General features: G+C 38.2%; 1 protein-coding gene across 8 annotated transcripts in view; it reads right to left on the bottom strand.

Annotated features, from left to right (window-relative positions):
- LOC111867750 (synaptic functional regulator FMR1) overlaps window positions 1-16965 on the bottom strand; it is a 66783-nt gene extending 49818 nt beyond the window's left edge. For 7 of the 8 annotated variants that reach the window (XM_023857879.2, XM_023857877.2, XM_023857876.2 and 4 more), the window contains exons 1-5: window positions 16903-16953; window positions 15945-15997; window positions 15612-15765; window positions 6268-6431; window positions 155-391 (exon numbers count right to left, since the gene is read on the bottom strand). In XM_023857879.2, coding sequence (XP_023713647.1) covers window positions 155-391; window positions 6268-6431; window positions 15612-15765; window positions 15945-15997; window positions 16903-16953 — 659 coding nt within the window. Of the gene's footprint in view, window positions 1-154; window positions 392-6267; window positions 6432-15611; window positions 15766-15944; window positions 15998-16902 lie in introns of all 8 variants that reach the window. The other variant, XM_023857880.2, reaches the window with a different exon arrangement.
- Between the last annotated feature and the right edge of the window lie 18 nt (window positions 16966-16983).

A 16983-nucleotide genomic window follows, 5' to 3' on the forward strand; every position in this document is an offset into this window, starting at 1 on the left:
AAATAAGTTACAGTTTACTAAAACATAAATGCATTATTTCATCCCACAATGTGAGCTTTTCATCAAACTATAACAACATAAAAACACAAAACATAACAAAAATCTGTTAGTATGCACACACCATGAGGAAGACAGTTTTTAAATGGAACCTTACCCTCCAACATTCTGCAGCTTGGTTGATTCTAACTGTCGGGCTGCTTCCTCAGTTCGTTTTAGCAGCAATACCTTCTGACTTAGATTCCTAAAATGCATCTCTTGAAGCATGGTTGAACGCTTTTTTGAATGCTCACTCCTTGAGATTACATTGAGAACCCCTCTATCCGGTACATACCGACAGATTGCTGCACCCATGGCTTTCTGAAACTCCTTATGAGCATTGTCCATTTTTGCACTAGAACAAAGAAAACTTGAAAATAAAAACAAAACATAAATCAGAGGATCAACTGAATGCATCCCTCCCTACACATTCATATTTTGAATATAAAATATGGGCCTACATACATGGATTAGGTATATATACTTATTAGGAAGTCAAAGGAGCCAGGGTAGTGTAGTCAGTATAGTGACTGGCTACAGGCTGGATGACCATGGGGTCAAAGTTCAAGTCCTGGTACAGTCAAGAACTTTCCCCTCTCCATGTTGTCCATACTGGCTCTGGGGCCTGCCCGGCCTCCCATCTAATGGGTACGTGGAGGGGCTCTTTCCTTGGGAGTAAAACAGCAGAAGCGTGAAGCTGACCACTCACCTCCAACTAGTACTGAAGTCAAGAAAATGTGGATCTATACATTCACTCCTGCATACGCCTTCATGGCATAGTATTTAATTAGTTAAGAATGGTGACAACTTTACCATTCTAAAGGCTCCATAAAATACATGCCACTACACATCCATGTATATAAGATAAATTACATGTGTAAAATCACACAAGTCTAGAGTAACTTATTCTGGCTATGATAACAGGCAACCAACATACAAGATGCTATCAGAAAGTTCCCGGACTAGGTCAAGAAAGAAACGATGGCTTAACTTACTCAATTTTGGCTGCCATCTCCTTGGGAACGTATACAGTGTGATCTCATTGTCTTTTCCACACTTCAAAAGCATCACAGAAGATTTTCCTTAATGGTGTTGAGTACTGCTTGTAATTCCCTTTGGATGTCAAATACTTTTTCAAAACATCATCCCTTGTTTCATTTTCAATTTGGGAGACAAAGCAAAATCACAGGGGGCTAAGACCGGCAAGTAGGGAGGATGGGGAACAATAACTATATTGTTGTTCGTCATAAACTCTGTGGGTGGGCATGTTGTGATGGTGCCAGTTGTGATTGTGCCAAAGTTCCTGTCTTTTCAGGGCACATGTTCTCGAGCGTATCAAAATATCACAGTAATAGTCAGAGTTGACCATACTGTCAGGAGGGACAAATTCATGGTGAACAATCCTCTCTGTTGAACTCTGAACCTGCCATGCCTGTTTTGTTCTTAGTGATTGTGGGCTTTTCCACTGCAATGATTGCTGCTTTATTTCTGGATCATAACCGTAAATCCAATTTATGTCACCTGTTATAATCCTAGAAATACTTGTTGGGTCCTTGTTAGCCTTCCCTTGTAGCTCAAGACATACGTTTATGAAACCGCTGCTTCTGATCATTTGCAAAAATTTGGAGAACAAACTTCGCAGCAATGCAGCACGTTTAAATTTTCTGTTAAGATCTAATGGCAAACTCCATAACTGATCCCAAAGGTGCCTGTGAGCTCATGGATGAGTTTTCAAAATTTTCTGCCATTCTGCTGGTGCTTGGGTGCCCTGGACATTCATCATCTTCAACTGACATTTGACAGGCCATGAAACATGAATGTCATTAAAAAATTGCTGTCCAGTTTAAAGAATGTTCTCTAAAAGCCCAACAAATCATTTCAAGGGTTTCAGTGGCGGATTTACTGAGCTTTACGCAAAATCTGATGCAGACATGTTGCTCAATTTCGCCATCCATCACAGACACACAAAGTCGAAAAAAAGCACTCGCATAAAAACAATGTGTATTTACAGTGTGGTGTCACTTCTTTCACCAAGGCATTTACAACAATAACAGTCTGGGAACATTCTGATAGCTAAGCGGTATGTTAGGAATACAGCAAGTGTGGAACAGACACATCAAGCAAAAACTAAATTTAATTATGTAACACAAATATTGTATATTTTAAAAGAAAATGCTATTCTAAGATTATAAGAAGCACCACTGGCTTCAGGGACTTGGGACAGTTCTGTCAGTAGAGTGAGTAAGATTATGGGCTGGACAACCAAGATATCAGGATTTGATTCCTGGCTTTTAAGCCCACCCAGTCTCCTATACAATGGGTATAGAGGGCCATTTTCCTGAAGGTAAAGCAGCAGGGGCATGAAGCTAACCAATCACCTCCATCTAGTATCAAAGTTACGATTTGTAGAGCTATACCTTCACTTCTTCATATGTTTTCATGGCATGGTGCTTAATTAGTTAGGAATAACTTTACTTTTACCTTACCATTGGCTTTAGATTTTTGGCCTACTTTACTTTGTTAAGAAAAGCAAGAATATCTGCAGTATCCAACAGATTCCTACTACTATTACTAAGGCTTTTCTTAATTACTAAAATATTAATTGTATTCAAGGTGAATGAGCGGGTATGCGCATGTGTTTTTTTAGTGCATAATGGATGGCATGACAGACTAAGTGAACTTTAATATTGTCTAAGTGACAGCTGCTGTGTTTTGCCTTTTGTTGGTGCCTATGTTTCTTCTGTCTATTTCTCCTGCTCCAGCTTATTTTATAATTTGCCATTCAGCTGTTTACTAAGTGTGTAAATAAAGAACTGAAACATATGAATTATGCAGATTTCTCTGACCATATTAAATCTGTCAGACTCAGTAAGCACGTAAAAAATAAAGAACTGAACTGAAACATATTACTTATGTACAGATTTCTGTCCATATTAGATTTGCCAGGCATAACCACAAAGTTTCACACCACCACTCTGTTTTCACTGTTGACTTACAAGCAAAAAAGTTTAATTCATAGTCATTGCTGTAGCAACCTAAAATCTCATGCAATATTCCATATTAAATTTATAGATATTGTGGCCGCCTGGCGAGAAAAGACGGCCGCCATGTGAGAAGGGTTGGTCGCAGAAATGGAAGTCATCCAAGCAAGGACAGAAGCCAGGCTGGCAAGAATGGACGCCAGCATGAAATCCCACCAAGATAGATGCCAGCCATAAAGAGTTTCTGGCTACAAGGGATGCTGGCCGAAAAACGATGGAGGTGCTTCTAGAAGAGAAGTTGGCCTCAGTGGACATGAAACCTGAGGGGGCACAACAAAAAGAGGTCCCCATAGTGATACCGGTCGGAGAACCTGAAGAAAAAAATGACGTTGATTACCCGAAAAGAGATGATGGCCTGCCAAGAGATGGAGGCACGTCTAGAAGAGGAGCCAACCTCAGTGGACAGGAAACCTGAGGCGGCAGAACAACGAGAAGTCCCCAACAAAGATGCCATAGTGAAACCGGAGTGGATGTAATGGCCGGAGAATAGTCACTGCAAGAGTAGTAGCCGGACAAAAAGAAGACATTGCAAGAACAGCCTTCAAATAAAAGGAACGGGGATGCACCGTTAAGGAGGAAGCAGTGTGACGTATTTGCGCTATGCAGAACACCCCCTCGCCGCCAGCGGTGACGTAACAGTGTCGGAGTGCTGTCACTGCTACGGTAACAGGCCAGTAAACGCTCCACCCCCTCCCGCGGTGATGTAACAGCACTTCCCGCCGAGACGTAACACGGGACACTGCTGTTGACACTGGCAACAGGGAACAGTATAAATGGCTGGCTGAGCAGTATGTGACCAGAGAGTGTGTGATCAGGAGTGACACAGTGTGGATCGTGCAGTTGCTGAGTGCAGTGGAAGTTAGTTGCAGTCTAGCATTCGCCGGAGAGAATGGAAACAGCAGAAGTATTTGTGATACTGCAGATGGCAGTAGTTGTGAAATTGTGAATTGTGTAAATGTGAGAGTGAGTGTTCAATAAATTTGCTATATTTAATGCGGCGTGAAGTTATTTGTTGCGTTATACTCCCAACACGTGACAATATGTTTATGATCCATCTCCAGTGGTTAATTAGTTACTGCCATCAAATCAAAAACACAAAATTCAGATTTCATGCAACTGCCATGTTGTCTTACATTCTAACACCATGATTTAAATTTTTTATCTGTTACAGAATATATTTTAGAACCCTATATTAAGAGGCACTAATTTTACCCCCATCTCCCAAGTTTGCACATCTACCAATAATTACAAACTGTACGAAAATGATGACATGGTGACCCCATATGCCTACTTTCTTTTTCATGAAGAAAGGTGCAGAGGCCACCAATGTGCACAACAAATAAGACTGCACACACTCTGCAAATATAAGTTACTTCAGCAAATATTTAAAAACATATTCAGAAATACAAGAGCTATAAGTAATACAACATACAGTACATCTTCTTGACATGTTACTTTGTTCTATGAATTCCTGACTATCAGGCAGCAACAGCCTACTTTCGACAGAGATACCACTTTGTCCACATACAAGTCTGGAACTCAAAGAGCTACTTATAATTACTGGTGATATGACTATTGTTCATATGAACAGGCATCCAGTTTTGGTTTTTCCTTCTAATGAAAAGGGCTGCAACAGTGATGAACAGTCTGTTAAATATGGGTTGTGGATACTGCAAAAGTGTTGTACAGCATGTTCAGTCAACTACTGGTTATCACTGGGAGGAGGTATGGTCCAGTACACTGCCACAATAATGTTTATTTCTGTATAAATTATATGTGAAGTGTAGTTATGCTGGAAAGAGGCAGTGCAAATTTCACTGTGAACCTTTCAGTGTCAATTGCAAGCTTAACACACATCATGGATGCTTGACTCAAAAAACTAGGTCTCCTGGCCAAACAACCAAAAGATATCGTGCGCTTACTACAGAAAAAGTGAAAGAAATATGGACTAAGCTATAAGATTTTCCACAACAGTCACTAAGACATCTAAGACACTGGTATTTCAGCACCAGCAGTAACAGTGAAAGCAATGAAGCTGCCTAAACTGTAGAATTTGAGCTTCTCACAGCACTGGCGATGAAGAATTCTATCTTCTGGGATGTAATGCCACATAGTCCTCCAATGAAAGTAGGCCAAGCAAGAAACATGCATGAAGCAGGCAGCAACCTCTGCTGCCTGCTTCATGCTGGATTTGTACTTGGTTTATTCTTCAATCCTGAAAGTGGCATGTTCTTCTGAAACATCAGCTGACTTTCAACGGACTACAGCGTTACATGACACATCACAGGAATTTTTCTTGCCTAAACTTTGGCCATGCATGATAACATTTTGGAACTTTGTCATAAAGAATTTCTTTGTGTCATGTTCAATTTGTTTAAGGAATACTGAGCGCATATGTACAGACAGACACAATATTCCCCCACCTCCTATACATCTACACATGCACTCCTCCATGTCTTCATGGTGGAGTGCTTATTTAGTTAAGCACAGGAACAAATTTACCTTTCTATAGAACTGAAAGCTCTCACCTTTTTTTTATTCATATTCTGGTGCACATGGAACTTCAGTTGTATCACAAACTGACAGTGCGTTCATTACATTCTGACAGAGAACTACACAGGTTTAACTTATACCAACCAATGTCATACAAAGAAAGCAGTCTTCTGGGATTTGGCACCGTGTATATGTGGTGTTAACCGACGTTTCGGAGGAACGTATCGCCTCCATCTTCAGGGTAGAAGAAAAAGTATAAGAAATCCGCAAGCGACAAGACCGTGAGAACGGTAAAAGCAGACTGCTTTTACCGTTCTCAAGGTCTTGTCGCTTGCAGATTTCTTATACTTTTTCTTCTACCCTGAAGATGGAGGTGATACGTTCCTCCGAAACGTCGGTTAACACCACATATACACGGTGCCAAATCCCAGAAGACTGCTTTCTTCATAGTCACCGCCGTGAAAGCCTCAAATCTTACATAATGTCATACAAGTTTGAATTTCTTAACTACTGACACTTCTACTATTGCACTTATGTACTCCTGTATGGTCAAATACCACACTGTTTCTTCCATGTCCTTATAGACGTTTCCTTACAATTTCTATGCGCCTAGCTGATGTCTATCATAAAATTTCCAGATAAAGGTGACAAAGTTCCATCAATATATATTAAGTTAAATCTATTCCAGAATACTTACTATTCACGCAGATCCTCAGGTACTTCAATCTCAAACTTGTAGAATGTGGCTTTATCTATGGGAGCATTTGGGTTCTTGGGCCGCAACCTTTCACTTGCAACAATTTCTGTATAGGTATTTTCCCAACCTAAGTACTCAACTACATGGAAATCACCCTTTATCATCTGAAAAAGATCAAAATTAAATTATTTTACAATTCGCAATCAACATATCCATTTATTCCAGGAAACAATCTTCAAACCAAATTATGACAGTAATATACAATGGGTAAAACAAGTAACCTTATGAATACAAATACAGAACTCCAAACAAGTTCAGGGTCTTTTTTTAGTCATGTATGAAGTCTGAGTAGCATATCCATCACATTAAAATGACAAGGATAATTCTAAAGTATGATTAATTATGACTGTATAATAAGAATTTCCTAACTGAAAATATCAGCAGTGCTGACAATGGTGACACACCTCTGGGAAGAATGATGCATCATTCCTAAATCATCTGACATTGTATAACAGGTGGATAACAGAATTCAAACAATACAAATCTCATGGCTTTTAAAACTGCCATGAATAAGCATTAAATTAAAATAACAAGAAAATTCACATTGTTACTATTACTTAAATACTTTTTTGCTCACAAGCACTTATCTAATTCTAAATAAGCCAACATGGATTAGAGCTTAAACAAAAGTTGTTTTAACACAATGGTTTTCACAATGGCATATTTCAACAGTGGGTGTCTGGCAAGAGTTGCTGTGCACCATGACAAGCCTTTTAGCTTCAGAATTTCTGGAGAAGATAAAGGATTCCGAGAGAGAGACCAGAACTATGATAAGTAACAACACTGGCATTCAACTGATGGATGAACACCATACTAACAAGAACAGTCAAATCTGAATGTGTAGATTTTTCCTACTGGTCAGGCAAAACATGTCATACGCATCAGTACCTATCACATAAATTTATATTCATTTAATACTGCAGTATCTCCCCATTTCTACTTGTTTTTTGCACAATGTCCTCCCCTTAACTCTGCCTTTTTGTGCTGTTCAGATTTTGTTAATGACCCCATAAAAACTCATTTAAAGTTTGTACTTTCAACCTTGTGGACAAAGGCAATGAAATCACATTAATCCATTCTAAAATTGATTTCATCTGCTTCTGGAAGACTAATTATCTTGTAACTACTAACATTTGTCCTCTTCATCACAATAGCTTTAACCTGCTCTCAAGGAAGACACTGACCCTAGAATTGAATGAGCATCTGTCTTTAGAGGTGTGTTAACATCATTGCATATGTGTACCTGGATAACGTTCAGGATGGATCACTATTTATAAAATCCAATATGAGAATACTTAAAGCAGATTTCTACCAGCCTGTTAAGTGGTAAAAAGCTCAACAGAAACAGCAATAAATATTTAACGTGTAGGGTAGTATGCATGACGAAAATAACAGGTTCTAGTTCGGATGATTGGATTTATTAACACCTTGGTTACAAGATCTCTTAATCACACTCAAATACAGCGCTATCACTGATTTATACAATTTCTGGTTCACTCTTGTATATGCACTAGGATTCTCCGTCTTCATGAGTTGCCTCCTAGCAATGGATCTGAACACAGAAACTAGAACTTCAAATAACTATGTACTCTTCTTGCTATTTTGTCTTTTATCACTCTCGAACCTCAGAACTAAAATTTCTTCTGACTCACTCCTCCAGCTTACGACTGACTCGTAACTGCTCTGAACGAATTCTGTCTCTCTTACTTATATAGCCGCAGAACAGACATGGACCTACAGTAAACACATATCATGTGATCGCCATTGAGCCAGCCTACTGGTGCGTCGATTGGATCTACAGAAAACACAGCTTCCTCTATTGTTGCATGTTGGACTGTGTTTAGAGAGCTGTTGCCCGGCAACGCTTTGATCAAATCTGTTACAATATTGTTAACAAACATCAATAAAACAGGCTGTATAAAAACAACAAACAGGTATGCTCAGGCTGAAGCCAAAATGAAAACAATTAAATAAACTTGTGAACACCTGTACCATGAAGGAATGTCATAAGACTGGATACACTACAGTGATCATCTCTGTTAGAAAGGACACTAAATGTCTATATATGGTATGTTCTTACTTACTTACTTATTTACTCACGGAGCTGAGTCCTTCTGAAGGCGCCGCCAATTCTGCAGCTACTCAAGAATTTCCCAGCATTTTATGGAACCCGAAGGTTCATCACCGTGTTCACAAGAGCCCTACACTGGTCCCTATCCTGAGCCAGATCTATCCAATACATATCATCCCATCCTGTCTCTCTAAGATCCATTCTAATATTGTCCACCCACCCAAGCCTTGGTCTTCCTTGTGGTCTCTTTCCTTCTGGCTTTCCCACCAATATCCTATACGCACTCCTGGTCTCCCCCATTCGTGCTATATGACCTGCCCACCTCATCCCCTTTGACTTGATCTTATGGTATGTTCTTACAGATTTAATTTTATTCAAAAACATATGATATTTGTAGATGAACTTTTAGTCTTAATGTTCAACTGTTCTCAGCAAATGTGTTTTGGAGACGTGTGATGGAGTTCTACATAGGTGCCAATAACCACTCACACCGATGTGCCACTGAATGAACATGTGCTAGCATGTCACATAGATGATACTGGATTTGCAGCCAGTTCAATAGGAAAGTACATTTTACACTGCACAATAAAAAAAAATGTATGTCACTTGCTATGGCATATGGTACTCTGAATGAAACCATGGCCACTGGACACATCCACATGCCATCTTGGTCCCCCTGTTACAATTAAAAACATGAACTGTTGAAAAATATCTCTACTGTAAACTTTCATATACAATGTAGAATTTGAGGTTCCCGCAGTGGTGATTGTGAAGAATTCCATCTTCTGGGATAAAACACTCTGTAATCCATTGGCTTTCCCACCAATATCTTATATACACTCCTCTCCATTTGTGCCACATTCCCTGCCCATCTCATCCTCCTTGACTTATCATTCTAATTATACTTGGCAAGAGTATAAGTTATGAAGCGCCTCATTATCTTCATCCCTCTTTGGTCCAAATATTCTCCTCAGCACCCTGTTCTCACTTTGAATAATACTTATGTGATTTCAGCTGTTAAAAATGAAATGGAGTTTCTGGTGGTTTATGTATATAAGCATAATTCAAGTTCAAGCAGATCGGTATACATTTAAGATACTGAAGTTACATAGTGGCCTTGCACAGAAAACCTACCTATGGATTTACACAGAGGTTACATGCAAGTAATCAACATGGGAGGAATTACTGTTTCTTTTCTTTATTAAAAACGGTTCAGGTACTTTCATGTGACAAGTGCAGGTGAAGCTTCAGCTAATTAAATGTAAAAGTTTACTATTATTTCCTTGTTTTCAGAATAATACTCATATGCTTTCATTCTATTTCTGTGCTTTAGGAAAATAGTTACAGTACACCACACCAATGTGTACCACCAGAAGAGAGAAACCAACTCCTACACTTATGCTTCACTGTACACTGCTTCAGCCACAATGAACAAAGGTAGTGTGCATAATTGCCAAGACATATGTTTAATTCAAGACTGTAATATGGAAGACATTCAGAAAGTAGCCTTTGTTTATTTTAGGCAACGAATGTAGGAACGGGGGAGAGCTTGCACATACAAGGTAAGTGTCACACGACTCATTACCCCATAAATCACCACATAACTGGTTACCTAGTGTTTGTTTTTGTCTCTACAGAGTGAGTTATGATGTGTCCTGTTATTGATGCTCCTGCCAGCTGCAAAATTTTCACTGTTATCCGCTTTCTTCATGGTAAGAACATGATAGCTGTGGAAATCCATTGTGAATTATGCACGGTTTATGGCAAAATCTCATTATGGAATAATCTCATATAGAACGGTGTGTGAAATTTGTGGAAATTCACATGAAAGTTCTGAAAATGAGAAGCGATGTCTTTCACAAATTTTTTGGGTAATACACTAAACAAGATCATCACTCATTACAGATGGCCAGCTAACCACTTCATTCTTCATCGTGAATATTTCTTGACCAATCTTTGAACATTCTATACCATTGTCTTACAGTTCCTTCACTCATTATATATTGGCCATAAACGGCACATAATTCACGGTGGATTTCTGCACCACTCATGTCTTTATCATAAAGAAAGCGGATAATAGGGCAAATTTCACAGCTGGTGGGATTAACAATCGCAGGACACATGCCGCAGAGATAAGAACAAACACTAGGTGACCAGCTATGTGGTGGTTTACAAGATACTGAGAAATGTGATGCTACCTCACATATGTGAGCAATCCACCACTCCTACATTAGCTGCCTAAAATAAACAAATGTTACTTTCCAAATATATCTCGTACTAGCAGCCCATCTATAAACTCAGCTACCCTTATCACAACACACCAAACTAGATTAAAAGATAAATAATGAGTACAAATATTATGTTTGTGGACATTATCTACTGTCCTGTTTTTATTTAAAAACACAACATATCAAATACTGGATTCTGTCTCTATCTCCAGACTAGCTCTATCAATTTGGCCCAACTGAGTAGGTTTTACCTGAAGACGGAGTTAGAATCCAGTCTGAAACATTTTTTAAATAAAAACAGGATGGTGTTTTAGATAAAAGATGACAATGGATAATGTCCAGAAACATAATATTTGTATTAATGAACCATCATTACAAACTTTTAGATGTTATTTAAATGAGTCTCGTCCAATACTCAAATCACTGAATAAAACTATAAAATGAGAATCTCCCTTCATAAGCTATTCTGTTTACCTTGCTTAGAGCTAGAATTCCTATGAATATTTCTCTACAAAAGTTGTACTGAGCAAGTCACTCTGGGAGAATTCCTTGATCCACAAATACATGAGCAGGCAAACTTATCCAAGCGTCAGATTTAAATTACCATTTACCCACTGCACAGTTAAAATGGACAGGCAAGCTAGCCACAATGAACAAAACAATCCCACTCCTTACAAAAGGAAATGTCACAACTACAACTGAAATATGCCATTCTAAACACTAAACTGATGCTTCAAACATTGCTACAGATACACTACACAAAATCCTGTATACTAAACCTAAGCAAATAGAACATGAAATTTTATCAGCTATAAATAAAACAAAGAGTTCTGAGCAGAGCTCATAACAGCTGCTTTTCTACTATACAGATTCCTACATGTATACAACTATGAGTATTATTACTGTCATTTAATTCTGTGAAGAACTTATTATTTAAGTACAAATAATTAGACTAAATTTCTCACTTACAACCTAAAAGTTATGCACTGCTGACATTCTTGTAACTGAGAACTTATAATCAGTATTTCAACAACAACATGTAGGTATGTTTGTGAGCCATCTCCACAGTATATTACACATGCCTGGCTCCAATGGTACATTTGTTCTTGCCATCAAACTGCAAGCTAATGAAAATCTGTGTATATTCAGCATGTTCTTCCTCTTTATATTCTACAGGATATACATACACCACAAAAGCTTCAGTTTTCTTGAAGCCATATTACCGTACACCACGGCAGGACTCTAGATTAACCTTTAAATGATGGATTTTTGAAATGATGGTAGCTTGAGTTGGCTGGAGTTTATTTAAATGCCTGCTGCTGGTGTGTATTTAAATTCCTGTTGCTGCTGTGCATTTAAGTGTTTGTTCCTGTAAGGGTGCTTTTATAATTTTAAGAATTGTATTTGAAAATGCTGTATCTAATACAATTTTTGTGATAAAGGAATGGAATTAACTTTGTTTTACCAGACAACATAATGTCACATATTGTAACATATGACTTGAAAATATTTAAGCAAAAAAGGTATCCTCTCTTTTTTTGTTTTTCGGAGTGTTCTGCTTCTTCAAAAAGTGGTGCTGCATTATAAAATCACTGCTGCTTGTAATGTTTGACATTCTTTCTAAGCCTCAGGTGGTATAAAACATCTGGGAGCCCTAAATATGTATTTTTCTCCTTGTAAAATTCACATTTTTGTTACACACTTCAGTTATTTGACCTTGTTGACCACAGGGATAGAAAAGTGGAAGCATGGGTATTAAGGAGGGACTGTTGAGAAAATGGCTTCTTTTGTACTTGAATGCCAAACCTTTCTATTGTAGGTGCAGCTGATCACAACCAGACGCTTATATCATGGCTTAGATACAGCGTGAATTCAGTTCTCTGTGACTTCATACATCGCAGATTAATTTCATCATGAAATCAGAGCTAGAATAAGAGGCTACTGGGCGACTGCTTAACAATTTCTCACTTCCTTCTACAGTAACACATTCACACATGACCAATCTTTTCACATTCACATTCTTCACTATAGAGACAACAATGCAGATATTGATAGAAAAGGTGACAATTCTGACCAACTGCGGAAAAATTGCACTATTTTTGACACTCTATGATGCGTACAAAAATTATTAAAATCCTTTGGAGCATTTGGATGCAGGTGAAACTAATTTTAAATTCAAAGGGGGGGTTGTGACGTGAGACTGCATTTTCGAGCGCTTCGAGGAGTACCATACAAAGGAGATATTCAGATGACACTGGGGCAAAAGCTATATATACATCAAGCAGTTAACCACACAAATTGTATGTTCATTGAATTTTCCTATACTTAAAAATATTAATTTAGGATTGTGTGTGTGCTCCTAGGAGTGGCATGTGCATGCGCCTTTCCTAGCAGTGTTTAAATGCCCAAGTGCATGAATATGTGCACTCTGGCCACAATGAAACTACCTATCACTGTACTGATATGTGCACTTTAGATGATAAAAGTTAAGAGTTGATAGTGTCATTCCTACCTCACAAGTTTGCACATCTGACATGCTGCCATTGCTGATTGCAGGAAATGAAAATGTGCAACATACAGGTGGCCTCTAATAGCATAATACCCATATGAAATTTATTGATCTCTGTTAACTGCTCCAGAAGTTGCAAGGTGGACAAATTGATGGCATGGTGATTTCATAAGCGTACTTTCTTTCACCAAAGAGGAAAATCCGGATAACAAAATAACAAAACATTATGCAAAACATTACAATTTGTAAGACATATTCGGTCTTTCATCCCATGTTGGCACTACTGAGCAGAGATCATATGTGATTACAGTAGATGGAGCTAAAGCAACAGAGTGCAACACTATCACGAAAACCTGATGCTGTTGCATTTCAGTATTTCAAGGATATTCAGAGGCACCAAGTGGTATACGGATTTGATGTATGTTGGTATTAAATGAACAGAAATTACACAAAACTGTATTTATTAAGGAGAAATTACATGCCTGATGAAGTATGTGAAATACTCTTCTATGTAAGGATGCAGGCACATAGGTCTTGTCTATCTGAATCTACAATATGAAATGTCTGATTGGAATTGGATTTAACTTATTTAGACCAGCCAGCTGCTTACACACACACACACACACACACACACAATAGGGATAAGGTGTTCCATACAGCATTCCACCACATACTTTGGAACGGCGTCTGCAGCCAGGCACTGTTACTGAAATGCTCTTTTCATGCTGTTTCGCAACTACTGATTTTAACTGCTAAATACATTACAAGAGCAAAATACCCTTATACCTTACAATAGTATATATATATACCTGTACTTATGCAACAATGTAACTAGATTTATCACTGACTCACAGTTAGTGTGAGAGCATCTGACTTTTCTTTAAGATTTCTGTAACACATTTATACTATTTCTAGTCAAATTCTGGTGTATTATGACAGGAAAAATTAGAACAAAATACAGTGCTGCCATCTGCTGTAAACATATCATATATGAATAATTGCAGGGAGTAATTTATTTTAAGACCTCTGACTGAGCATCAAAATATGATCTTGGATTGAGGGTCAAGCAAATTTTGCTGGTGCCCAATGACAATCTCTCCTCTTCAAGAGAAATTCTTTTAGCACTTCTAGTAGAATGCATGTAGTAGAAACTGAATTCTTTTTAGCTGAAGCTCTTCTTTAGCATGTAGCACAGAGTTCTTGCATAACATGTTTTGCAGTAAGGAATAAACTCGGGAAATGGTTGTTATTCAGATTTATACTCTAAATCATCCCATCTACTTTCTAAAATGATAAAACATAAGCAATACAAAGTAATTTGTTATTATATTTGATTTTTTAATGAAGTCCCTTAACATGAGAAAATAAAAATTTGGGAACAAGATGTTTGGGACAACCTAAAAGGGCTGAAGAAGGGAATGGAGGACACTACACAAGAAACTTGGTGACATATAGGTTACTTCATATTGCCAGGAGATGGAAATCGAAATTACAGTGGCCTGGGTATGTATTTTAATAGAGAAATTAAAACCATAGGTTATTACTCTAACAAATGTCAATGACCTTCATGCCCTTGGGTTAAATAACTCATCAATAAAACAGAAATCCTTAGTTAATAAGAAGAATCATATAATAAGGAAAGAGTTATATATAGTTACAAGCAGTAATAATGGGATATTCATAAAAAGAAGAGAATTTAAAACCAAGTTGGCTATTTTTTGGGCTTTGTAAGGATGGCCAGAAAGCTCAACAGCCAAATGCTGGAAGCAACCAACTATTTTGGCCTTACAGCTCAACAATGGGTAACTTGGAACACTAACACCAGTCTATATTAAACTTCAGTGAACACTGTAATATGCTGCATCATCAGCTACCTGTAATATACTGCCTATGTAATCTATACATATATCCCACTGCGGCGGCTCAGGTTCGATCCCAGGTCTGGTCAAGTGGGATTTGTGGTGGACAAAGTGGCGCTGAGGGAGGTTTTCTCCGAGCACTTTGGTTTCCCCTGCCAATCTTCATTCCACCAATTGCTCCACAATCACCCTCACCTATCATCTGGGGCTGGTACAATAGGCCAGAAGTGGCTGCAGTACAAGGGCCTTAGTCCCACCCCACTAGCAATAAAAAATCTCCCCCCCCTTCTCTCTCTCTATATATATACAGTGCGTACAATCAAGTGCGCGCCGCGGCTGCAATTTGCTGTGAGTCATACCACTGCAGAACGGATGCAGTCACGGGGAGGAGTTGCAACACTCCCCGTGACTGCATCCGTTCTGCGGTGGTATGAATCACAGCAAATTGCAGCCACGGCGCGCACTTGATTGTACGCACTGTATATATATATACACACACACATTCGGTATACACCAGAAACCAGAGAACTCAATGTTTGACCATTTACTACATTTAATAGAAGAGAAAAGGTGCACTTAACTGCACCTCTCTCTTTATATGTATTAAAATATCTCACCTTGATGATGGCCTTCCACCAACCACATGCTTCTTGCTCATTGGCCCGAGAATATACTTCAATCTCCTGGTTTTCTGTGAAGTCAGATTTCCCTGGAACACCCTCTGGGGGAAGACGCACTTGGGAAAATGGAAATTTTGACTCTGGCTGCCAACTGAAAAATAAATTAATAGTTTATAATAATACAAAAGTAAAAGAAAATTACTTTCTGTTCACTTCTTCTTATTTCAGAACCACATGGTATATACAATCCAATACCACGATTGAAATGAATGTACAATTTATAGCAGTATATAAACATAACTCATGTAGCAAATATCAAATATTACTTACTCATTTTCAAAGGCTACTGACACATCCTCATCAAACACATCTGTCACAAAGGCCTGCAAAAACAAGAAAAAAATTTCATATACATAAGAAATGTATTTTCTTACAGCCTATATGTCAAGAGTTGGTTATTCTGTGTTCTGATACTCTGTTACACTAACATTTCCCTGACTGAATTTGAAACTATTTACTTACATGGTATAATTCATCACTACCACTATGGGTTTGGACAAGACATACAATTGTGATAATGGAACAACACAACTTTATTAATAGAATGAGCTCGCATTTGTTGAGGCAACATCTACAACCACACAATAACGTCTGTTGATATAATAAAGGTGCATCAAAATACCAATATTAACAAATCATCTCATAATTTTGGGAAAGATCATTGACCACTGACCTATAGTATCAAATATAGCTACATATAGGTTCCAATCTTCACATAGGTTGTGTAAGTTTAAACAACTCCTAACGTCGAATCTCTCTGTCAGAAATGGTGGCGTACTTTATAAAATAATTTTCTTCGGAGCAACTAACTGAAGGTTTTCGGGCATTATTCTTCTGCAGGTCAACTCAACCGGTAGGTCTTGGCTTACCAACAGAGACTAGGTTAGTGAAGTCGCGGGTATTTTAATGATTATATGTTAGGAAACAAACTGGTCAGGTATTATCAATGTTATAAACCTTGAAACCTAAACAATTTTATAATACGGAATGTGAACAAAAGCCTCGGCAGGATTAAAAAAGAACGACAATGAGGCACATGGGGAAAATCACGCCCTGTCAAATGAGACATGGCGTCCTAGCCGCGTTCTCTGATGCCATTTAAAACTATGATTCTCATAAAGTAAGGTCTTTGTGATCTAAATCTCTTCATACGATGTGCTCACCATGTAGCTGCGTAAAATTAAAATAAGAAAGTTTGAAGTTTAAGCTTACTTTAATTAATACAAACCTTGTAATAGGCCCCATTCTCGCCGCATACTTCGACTGCGAGTTCCTCCATCTTACTTTTGTACGATGGGTACAGTGGGTT

The sequence above is a fragment of the Cryptotermes secundus genome, unplaced genomic scaffold (genome assembly GCF_002891405.2).
Source record: "Cryptotermes secundus unplaced genomic scaffold, Csec_1.0 scaffold116, whole genome shotgun sequence".
Taxonomy (NCBI): domain Eukaryota; kingdom Metazoa; phylum Arthropoda; class Insecta; order Blattodea; family Kalotermitidae; genus Cryptotermes; species Cryptotermes secundus.